The following is an 11,394-nucleotide window of genomic DNA, read 5'->3' on the forward strand; positions in this document are numbered from 1 at the left end:
GGGACTTGGCCCAGTGAGGTAGGTAATTGATCTAGAAAAAGAAAAAAATAAGTTTCAAATCAATATGCCTTTTAGTAATAGCTGTATGTACTTGCACGCAAAACTTTAACCAGAATTTCTAAGTCCAAAAGGGGCATAATTTGGCCAAATACATGTCAGAGTTATGGACTTGACCCAGTGAGGTAGGTAATTGATCTAGAAAAAGAAAAATAAGTTTCAAATCTATATGCCTTTTAGTATAAGCTGTATGTACTTGCACGCAAAACTTTAACCAAATTTTCTAAGTACAAAAGGGGGCATAATTTGGCCAAAATGAAGGTCAGAGTTATGGGACTTGGTGCTATCAACTAGTTTTATAACCCCAAAGACACATGTGAAGTTTCAATTCAATATCTGCATTAGTTTTGGAGATAGTAACTTGCATGTAAAACTTTAACCAGAATTTTCTAAGTCCAAAAGGGGGCATAATTTGCTCAAAATACATGTTAGAGTTATGGAACTTGACCCAGTGAGGTTGGTAATTGACCTAGAAAAAGAATAAATAAGTTTCAAAGCTATATGCCTTTAAATGATAGCTGTATGTACTTGCATGCAAAAACTTATCCAAGGTGTGACGCCGACGCCGACGCCGACGCCGACGCCAGGGTGAGTAGAATAGCTAGACTATTCTTCGAATAGTCGAGCTAAAAACTGAACCAAATCCGGATATGAACTAAGACTGACGAATGGGTGCGTGCAATAGTTCTACACATTCAAATGAACAAACTAAAATTTGTTACATTAAGTCACCATTTCATCATTATATTGCATCATAATCATTAACAACATGCAGATTTTTTCGCAGAACTATCTGTCAGCTGTATAGACGATCGCTCTTTTTCCGTCACTTGTGAAGCTTTATCTAATGGCAAACAATAAGAAAACATATATTCGAACACACTAGAAACATTGTAACCAGTTTTTGCTGACGTTTCAAAATACGGCTCTCCTTTCAGTTTAGTCAAGTCAATGTCCTTATTGATTTCCTTTGAGAACTCCACAGCCTCATCTACTGTTATCTCTCTAGAGTCACTATCGACTAAATCCCGTTTGGTCCCAACTACAACCTTCAGGCAATCTTCCTTTGCATGTTCTAGTAGTGGTAAAAATCTTGCCCTGGAAATAGAAGTAAAAATATTGACCAGCTAATTGATTGGTTGATAGTTTGTTTGATTTGAGTTTAGTGCCATTTTTCAACAGTATCTCAGCTATGTAGATCTAATGGCCAGCGGTTATCCTGACCAGTGTTCCTGGATTCTGTACCAGTACTAACCTGTTCTCCACAGGAAACTGCCAACTTCTCCACATGAATTACAGGTCCAGGACCAATGATTTCAGGCATTATGTCTTTTATCAAACAGTCACTAGGAACAAATGCCTCACAATAACATCAAACACATGAACCTGCTATCTGTAGATCTGTGCTCTCACTACTGACCTACATGTAAGCAGACTGGTTTCTATTGGCTGAAATTTATGACAATTTTGCTTAAAAGACAAGTAAGGCTGTTGCCTTGTGAGAGGCAAGATATTCAAGGTCTGAGTGAACTTAACCACTCAGCCTCGGAGGTCAATTTTGTTTCAATAATGCCAGTAGCTTTTTTTTCATGGTGAAATTTGTTCCAGTGTCTCTTTAAAATAAAGGTTTTTTTTAAAAAATTTATTCTAAGAACCTGGTGGCTAATTTTTTGACATATTTTTAAGACCTTTTTTTTGGTGAAAGAAAACTAAATAATCTAATTTTAAATGTAATCATTTTAACCATTTTAAAGAAACTTACAATGGTGTTTTAGATATGAATAATAATATATGTACACATCTCTTTAAGTTTAATGTTCGTTAATAAAACTAACGACATTGCTTATTTCAAATCATATAACATTAATTCCACATAATATTATGTTGATTTATCTGTCCTACAGATATCTATTCTGCCACTAGGAAACACAAGTGATTAATTTTCCAACTCGCCTAATTTGATACCATTTTTACTACAAAAAATTGATGTTTTTTTTCAGTCTGGCTTATTTTTGAACCACTTTATCATCAAAATTTTAGGTTTTATCTTAAATTTAGAGTAAATTTAAAACTTGAATCAGTATATCAAACACACATGTAAAATATGGACATCTGGGACTATTAGTAGATGAGGCTTTCTTTTATTTAGCCAAATATTCTAACACATTTAGCTACATATTTGTTATAATTTCTTACATATTTTGCTACAAATTCTAATATAATTTACTAGAAATTCTGACACATTTTGCCCTATGTTCTAATAATGCATTTTGCTACATATTCAAACACATTTTGCTTCATATTCTAACATATGTTGCTACAATTTTCAACACCTTTTGCTACATATTCTAACATATTTGAAAGAATTTCTAACACATTATGCTGCATATTTTAGCATATTTTGCTACACTTTCCAACTAATGTTTTTGCTACACAATCAAACATTTTTCTACAATTTCTATCACAATCTTGCAACAATATCTAATATATTTTGCTAGAAATTCTAAACAAGAGCTGTCGGAGGACAGCAACGCTCGACTATTCAACAGCCTTGTCAATTGAATGAATACAAAAGTTGAAAAAGGGGCATAACTTTGTAAAATGCAAAGTAGAGGTATTGAACCTCTGTACTGCATGTCATATCATGACAGTGAACAAGTGTGTGAAGTTTCAATCCTTTCCAATTTGTGGATACTGAGATACCAGCTTACATACAAAAACTTAACAAAAAACTGCTAAGTCAAAGGGGCATAATTTTGTAAAAATGCCAAGTAGAGTTATGGGACCTTCACAGTGCATGTTAGATCATGACAGTGAACATGTGTGTGAAGTTTCAATCCATTCCAATTAGTGGATATTGAGATATCAGATTACATACAAAAAATTAACCAAAAACTGCTAAGTCGAAAAAGGGGCATAATTTTGAAAAAAAAGAGAGTAGAGTTATGGGACTTGCTTAGTGCATGTCAGATCATGATAGTGAACAAGTATGTGAAGTTTCAATCCATTCCCATTAGTAAGTACTGAGATACCAGCTTACATACAAAACCTTAACCAAAAATTTCTAAGTCGAAAAAGGGGCATAATTTTGTAAAAAAGCAAAATAGAGTTATGGAACCTGTGCAATGTAGATCAGTTCATCACAGTGAATAAGTGTGTGAAGTTTCAATCAATTCCCACAAGTGGTTACTGAGTTACCAGCTTACATACAAAACCTTAACCAAAAATTTCTAAGTCGAAAAAGGGGCATAATTTTGTAAAAAAGCAAAATAGAGTTATGGAACCTGTGCAATGTAAGTCAGTTTGTCACAGTGAATAAGTGTGTGAAGTTTCAATCCATTCCCACAAGTGGTTACTGAGATACCAGCTTACATACAAAACCTTAACCAAAATCGGGACGCGGACGCGGACGCAGACGCCGACGCCGACGCCGACGCATGGGCGAGTGCAATAGCTCACTATTCTATGAATAGTCGAGCTAAAAACTATGCTACATATTCTAACATATTTTGCTACAGTTTCTAAGTTTTTTGCTACAAGTTCAAACATATTGCTACAATTTCTAACAAATTTTCAATATATTCTGATACATTGTACTAAAATTCTAACACATTCATGACTGTGCTGCATATTTTAAGATACTTTGCTATAATTTCTAATGCATTTTGCTATAATTTCTAATGCATTTTGCTAAATGGTATTCAAACATTTTGCTATAATGCTAACACATTTTGCTAAAATTTCTAATACATTCTGCCAGAAATTCTAACACATTTTGCTACATATCCAAACACATTTTGTTACACAGTTTAACTCCTAAAACCTATCATTTCACAGATCAAGTAAAAATATGCTAAAACCTAACACTGCCATATACATGTATGCACAAGTCTCACATATTTCAAAATAGTATAGACTGGTCCCTGTCTCTATGTTTGTTCTGTCATATTTCCCATACTAGTATATAAGTTTTCTTCATCAACAGTGGAAGACACTCAAGCAGGTTGTTTCTATACTGAATTTTTACTGCCCCTGGCTTCAAACAAAGGTTAAGCCATCAGTTCTAAAAAGTGCTATTTTTGAGGCTTAAGGACGTATGCTAGAATTTGGTGCGAAAATTTTCCCAATAACAGAATTTCTTCAAACTTTAGATATTGAAGGACAATCATCTAAGAAACAAAAATATGCAATAAAAATCATAGGTCACCGGTATCGAAAAAGAGTTATCTGCCCTTGAAAACGTCATTTTTGGGGGAAATTTTCGCCCATCTCATATACAGGGAATTCTAGCATACGCCTTTAAAGGCGTTTAATCAGGTTCTAGTCAAGTAATAGATTTGGTTGAATGTGTACCAAATGATTCATTTACACTTACATGTGCTCACGGACTGCTTGATACATTCCAAAATTTCATTGTATGTATTTCTAGAATTTGATTTTCCTATCATCAGGTTGCCCAACCAAGATAGAGTTATTTTTAGCACATGTATAAATTTGATGAACATACTTTGCCTAAGAAATCACATGAATATAAGAACTACTGAATTATAGTTGTCAAATATATTTATTATTATATATTTATATTACAATAAACTATAAACAATTACTGAAAATATGACTTAACAAAATTTCTTTTATATATTTTGTGTTCACAACAAAAATATGTCGCAGCCACGTTATAAACAAAGGCATTATGACCCTTTAAACTGTATGAAAGAATGCAGTTTTAAAGAAACACTTTTAGTCCTACCATAGGGACTCGTAACTTGAAGTGGTGGTGAGATCAAAGGCAAGTATAGCAGCACCAGCATTCCTGCAGTAAAATGACGACAGTCCTGTGTACCGCTCATCTCCCGCTGTGTCCTGTAAAATGTGAGGGGACATGTAATTTACTTTAATTTATGAGATTTTACCAAGTTGTAAAATAAAACAAATCAAGGGCCATAACTCCACTGAAAATTACTTAAGGGGAACGTGCTCCTGTAAAGTTTGGTGGAAGTCTGCCCTATTATACAAGAGAAGTGGTTAAAACATAATAAAATTTGATGAATCAAAAGCCATAGCACTGTACTGGAACATGGCAATAATATGCACAACAAGGCTTAGCAATGATCACTTTTGTGAAGTTTAAAAGTATTTCCTCCTGGTGGTATTGGAGCAGTTGCCCGGACAAGACAAATCAAGAACCACTGAAAATTTGTGAACTAGAAGGATGCTGACAATATGCACAATGAGGCTTGGAACTGTAAGGCTTGGTGGAATTCCGCCCAATGATAGAAGAAAAGTGGCTGATTCAACATAAAATTTGATGAAACAAGGGTCATAACTCCACTGAAAATCATTGAACTGAAAAATGTTGATGATTATTATGATGCACAATGATGTTTGGCAATGATGGTGTTGGTCAAGGAGTTATGTGGACAAACTTTATGACAGACAGACAGACAAAAAGCACTCAATCTTAGGGTTTAGCGCTGTTTTCCAACAGTATTTTAGTTATGTAACAACAGGCAATTAACCTAACCAGTGTTCCTGGATTTTGTAACAATACTAACCTGTTCTCTGCAGGTAACTGCCAACTTCTCCACATGATTTTTTTTTTTTTAAAGTGAAGAATGAATGATTTCAGTTATGTAAGAGGGAGCAGTTAACTTTACCAGTGTTCCTGGATTTTGTAACAATACTAACCTGTTCTCCACAAGTAATTTGCCAACTTCTCCGTATGAATCAGAGGTGAAGAAAAATGATTTCAGACACACTGTCTTATTCAATTATGTAACAGAAAGCACTTAACCTAACCAGTGTTCCTAGATTCTGTAGCAATACCTACAGTTCTCCATAAGTAACTGCCAACTTTGTTAATATCAAATCCTTTCGTTGTGGACCAAAACCTCAGTAATATTTTTTGCAGCTGAAAATACCTTTATCAACTTTCATTCTAATATGCTTGTTTCTGTTAAAACATGCTTATGGTAAAATGATGTCACGTTAACATGCGATGACATCAATGTTTTTGTTGCTACCAAGAAAGAGCGCTACTATAATTTATTTTATCAACTGTTTTAGACTAAGGGTCTATTAGAATCAAATTATTTTATGTTTTTCGGTGGTTTATCGAAATATAACGGTGAATTATATCCTGATAAACTCACTGGCCACTCAGTGAAAATTATCAAATCTGATACCCAGATTAACGTCAACAAGTTTACCAAGCGTACTGAAAGCCGGAAACAATATAACAATGACGTCATTAAAATGACGTCATCTTTGCGATGCTTCCTGATAAAATTTCCCGCAAATTTTGACATTTTATTGAAATAAACACAACAAAAGTAGAGTTTTAGACATAAAATAAACAGAAAAATTGTTGGTATCGATGTAATATCACGGTAATTTCACTCGTGAACACCAAAAGTTGTTATTTTCACTCTTGGCTGTGCCACTCGTGAAAATATAACTTTTGGTGCCCACTCGGTGAAATTATAACGTGATATTACACCGAAACCAACAATTATCCAATATATAATGTATAGCAAAATCATGTTTTACCTAAATTAATTAATACATTCAAAATTGATTATACGTCGCCAGAATAATTCATGCGGGCCACACCCTCGTGAAATTATTCTGCGGCTGTATAACCTCTTTCCGTGTATTAATAACATTAAAACACGGTTTTTCTATCCATTATTTCTTAAACAATTATAATACTATTGCAAAATCACCATAGCTAAAACATGACAATGCTTCAAAAAAGATGAAAATTTTGAGATCTTACCCAGACTGCTACATTATATGGTCCCCATTGCTTCAGAAAAAAAGCTGCACCAATTGTCTGCAAACAGATGATATGACAATTTTAACATTCATCAATTCTCAATAAATTAAGTAATTTAATAGTATTTACACCATAGCTGTGTCTAGTTTCAGACTATAGAAAAGGGGGAACAACTGTTCACAACTCAAGAAAGAAGTCACACTGAGTTGTCTCTCTTGCACTCTTGTGCCCTATAAAATATAACAGGACAATCTTAACCTTTAGCCTGCTTGCAGCAACTGATTTCGCCTTTGCGACCAAGATCAGCCTGAAGAAGAATGTAATGCGAGAAGGTTTTCAAATTTCTCTATATAGTCACACTGGGAAAACCAGCCCTGGCCCTGGCGGCCATGGTTTTTAACGGTTAGTTTTCTTTTAATAAATGGCTATATTTGATACTTCAAAAATCTTCTTCTGTGAAACTACTGGCCCAATTTCAAATAATTTCACAGTAATATACGCAAATTAAAGTGATCCTCTACCAAATTTTTCAAAGGAATTTGGTAGAGGGTCATATGATAAAAATGCTGTTAGATTTTTACGAATCCTGCCATCTTAAGGCTTAAGTTTTCCTTTACTTGCCATGGCAATGAGAATACAGCATGTGTGACCTAGATTTGAAGGAATCTGAAAGGAGACTACTCCAGGAACATTCCTATTAAGTCTGGATGGAAATGGCATAGTGTTTCAGAAGATGTTGTTCTTTAAAGACTGCATGAAGTTGTTGACAAAGGAGGGACGATGGTTGGGGATCTAACAATCCTAAAAGCTCACTATGAGCACCTTTCGCTCAGCTGCACTAAAAATGTAAAAAAAAAAATATAGTTTAGCATATTCTGGGAATATATGGTAGAAAGCTTTGTTATACATACTGATTCATGTGGTCCGAACTTGCCATCAATATATCTACTAATGAGGCAGGTTTTACCAACAGCATAGTCTCCTAAAATGATCACCTTGGCATCACTGAAATAATGTAAATTAAATCAATATAAACTAGAGCTGCTTTTGAGAAAAGCGCATGTCTCCCACAACTGCCTAATCATCTAAACACCAAGTCAGTCTTTTTATACTATTTAGTCACAACAAATATACCTTTGAAGAGTAAAATGGCTGATTTTCAGTCATATACCAACCCAAAAATTACATCCAGGCAGCACAATACGGTTTTTTTCTTTTTACAGATTTATTATATACCTATTTGATATCATAGTCATATTTGTAATACTCTATCCTTACAATAATGGGTACAAATGAAAAAAAATATTGTTTCATATTTACTTTTGTGAACTTTTTTCAATGAAAAACACCCATAGTGAAGAATATTTTTTTTTAATTTTGAAAAAACTCTTTCATAGAATTTTTTCTTTTTCTTCTTGTGTATAGATAATTGTATTGTGAGCATAAAAATGGCTAAAAATGTATGGGTCACCAGGCTAAATTTTATGTTAAGACCGCTAGAATACAACACCCGTTCGGACGGAAATGGCGCGAACCTGGCCAAATTGATTACATGTATGTCTGCTAAAAGTTAAAAAAAAGTTTTAAAAATTCTTAATTCTTTCTATAATTGAATACTAAATAATCTGAAAGGTGATATTGTCTTATCAGTACTAAGTCAATTATCTTACATTATACGAACAACACTGTCTTTGTACTAAAATGCGATGTGAAAACACAACCACAAAATAGCAAGATACCTGTCAGGCATGATACTTGTCAATACAACATAAACCAGTATCGACATTTGATTACTGATATAACTTATCAAAAATGTCATTTCATTCAAAATTCCTCATATTTAAGATTGTCTGTAACATGTTTCAACAAATGTTGACTTCACTTCAGTTTTCCATAGAAAGTGTCGGCTGCGCAGAAAGATGCGCATAAAAAACTATAGGAATTCCCTTTAAGCAATTATATATGCTCTACCTAATGTAGATTATTCTATTATAAGAGCCTCATTTTTCATGACTGAGTCAGACTGACAGTTTCAAGGTCCTTAATTTAAAGGCTATTAATTCTATGTTAAAACTGTAGTTAAGCATAATGATATTTGGAAAAGCGTGCCTTACAATATTGCAGATGATCTTATATACTGTATAAAGTCAGAGCCATATTTTGAAAAATTAGTAGATTCAATAATACTTCCACTATATATTTAATCAAATATTCAAACACTATACTGTTCGTGCCCCTAGACAACATTATTAAGAATATTCTAGGAGTACCAACTTCCTTCAACCATATTTTGTTGGTTATTTAATTAAATCTTTAATTTTGTTGCAAATAAAATAATAAGTCTAAAACTTGAATCTATATAATCTGTTCACAGAAACCTCAGCTTTCTCTCAATTGTTTATGTTTTCTTTTGAAATGTAGATATCCGAGGAACACAAAATAAATATAAGTGTTCTATGTCGAGTAACTGATTGCAAGATGAACCTTGATAAATGATTATCAAGTATATGAAACCTTTTAATGAAGAACAGTTTTTTGCTTTATTCTTTTTATTTTTATTCTTGATGACTTCACTTATATCCATTTAAATCTCCTATTGATCTCAAATAAAATTCAATTTTCCCAGAACCGATGGTACATAAAAAGCATGCCTGTCAACATGGTCAGTGACTGAAATACTATTGAAACAGGCGGTAAAGAACATCAACAAAAAAACATAAAAGAACAGGAGCTGTCACTAATGGTGACAAATGCCCCCCGCAGCACCTTGACCTTTGACCTGGTGACCCCAAAGTCAGTACGGGTCGTGTACTCAATAAGTACTATCAGCATGTGAAGTTTGAAGGTCCTGGGTGCAGTGGTTCACGAGTAAAGTGCCTTCATGCAAAAAGTTAACGTTGTGATGAACAAACCAACGAACTAACGAACGGTTGGACAGTAAAAGCTAATATGCCTCCTTTCCGGGGCATAATTTTTTTTAAAAAAAAGCAGAAAAGCGGTGTTTAAAAATTTAGTACAGGCCTAAGTTTTTTAACGAATCTAGATAATATATACATCATTGGAAAGGAAAAAATAAACGCTTTCTATGTATATAATAATGTATGTCTTTATTTTATCCACCCCCGTATTTTAACGTGATTTTCGCCCAACGGATTTCATTGGGCATTACACACACAAACAAAAAACCTTTTCCACCATATTTTGAACCTTTTCTAGTTTGCACTCAGAGGGGGGATATCGAACCAGTCAAAAAAAGATAACGATATTCAACTTGTGATTACAATTATCTGGACTACTATTTCCGCAGTAAAATTCAATTGAGATGTAAATAATTCACGATATATGACCAGTCCAACAAATCTGACGTGATCCTAGGAAATATTGAGATAATTTTTTCATGTGGGCAATATCCCCACTTGCGTCAAACATTCGAAAGACCAAAATAATGGAAGCAATTTCCGATGAAATTTTCATTTTCATCCTGACGCTTTACATGCTATAGGTTTTTAAAATGCCTTTTATGTCATGAATTGGCCATAACTTCAAATAAAACTTACATGTATCGAAAGGGGATTCAATTCCTCATTGATTTATGTAAAAAATTATCAAATAATATCCAAAATTACGAATTTTCTGGTGATTTAAACCTATGTATGTACTGTACACGATTAACGTTTACCGTGTCTACACGCCAATATGCGCAAGCGATAAAACCAATAAATTTACACGACCGTGTATTGTGATTTATCCTCCATTATTTTGGTCCTTCTAAGTTCTGACGTTTAGACAACAGACTGCCCCATCACAAATATAAAACAATCTAACGTCAAATTATTTTGACTAGATTTGGCAATTGGAAGTCCGAACTCATGGGCAATTCCCAACAGGTCAGGATTGATAACTCTATAATCTTAGGTTTCAGTGGTATGCATCCATAACCCTAGACGCATGTTGAATTTCTTCCAACTGTCAAAAAAAAAAATGACAAATAGATTCTATTCATAAACAAAACAAAGAAAACAAGATTCTTACGCTTTCCTCTTGTTGGCAGCTGTGCCCGACATGCTAAAAAAGAGACCCTTGGTCAGTGTTGAAAGACTAAGCACTGACTACAATTTTGCAATCGTTTCAAGCAACATTTATAGGCGATAAAATTTTGGTAAGCATCACAGCAAAATTCGTCATCCACCCACAACCCGGAAGTGAATGTAAACAAATGTTTTTATTCGATTAAATTTTTTTTGAAAATATTGTTGGAATATGTTTCACAATATTGACCAAGACAGCGCTTTTAGCGGCTTAAGACCAGATAAAATAAAAGAGAAAATTAAGACCAGCGAAAATAAAGAGAAAATTTAACAATGTCATGATGATTTAAAATACCCATGTGTAAATTTTCATGAATTTCTTATTACTTTTTACCACTGTTACAAAATCTCATCCACTTTCCACATCTTTTAACCAATTGAAATAATAATTTGTAGGGACCCCAGTGACCCGGCAAATTATAGGCCTATATCATGAACTTGTTTACTGTGTAAAACAATAGAACACATAGT

The 11,394-nt window shown here is 33.7% G+C and overlaps 1 protein-coding gene across 1 annotated transcript; it reads right to left on the reverse strand.

The window, feature by feature from the left end:
• Nucleotides 1-730: 730 nt before the first annotated feature.
• LOC123541128 (ras-related protein Rab-20-like) lies at nucleotides 731-11,049 on the reverse strand. The gene is made up of 5 exons (XM_045326534.2): nucleotides 10,868-11,049; nucleotides 7,747-7,840; nucleotides 6,836-6,892; nucleotides 4,808-4,920; nucleotides 731-1,155 (listed from the first exon to the last, which is right to left on the reverse strand). Exons 1-5 carry the CDS (start codon nucleotides 10,897-10,899, stop codon nucleotides 819-821), a joined length of 633 nt encoding a protein of 210 aa, XP_045182469.2. The 5' UTR covers nucleotides 10,900-11,049; the 3' UTR covers nucleotides 731-818.
• Nucleotides 11,050-11,394: the final 345 nt, after the last annotated feature.

The sequence above is a fragment of the Mercenaria mercenaria genome, chromosome 16, assembly GCF_021730395.1.
Source record: "Mercenaria mercenaria strain notata chromosome 16, MADL_Memer_1, whole genome shotgun sequence".
NCBI lineage: Eukaryota > Metazoa > Mollusca > Bivalvia > Venerida > Veneridae > Mercenaria > Mercenaria mercenaria.

Bases quoted from the DNA above. Each gene is read 5' to 3' on its own strand.
- LOC123541128 (XM_045326534.2), bottom strand. From the start codon at position 10,899: ATGTCGGGCACAGCTGCCAACAAGAGGAAAGC. The intron at 7,841-10,867 runs GTAAGAATCTTG...ACATTATTTCAG, and splicing joins GCTGCCAACAAGAGGAAAGC to TGATGCCAAGGTGATCATTT. The intron at 1,156-4,807 runs GTAGGACTAAAA...TTCTATTTCCAG, and splicing joins TCAAGTTACGAGTCCCTATG to GGCAAGATTTTTACCACTAC.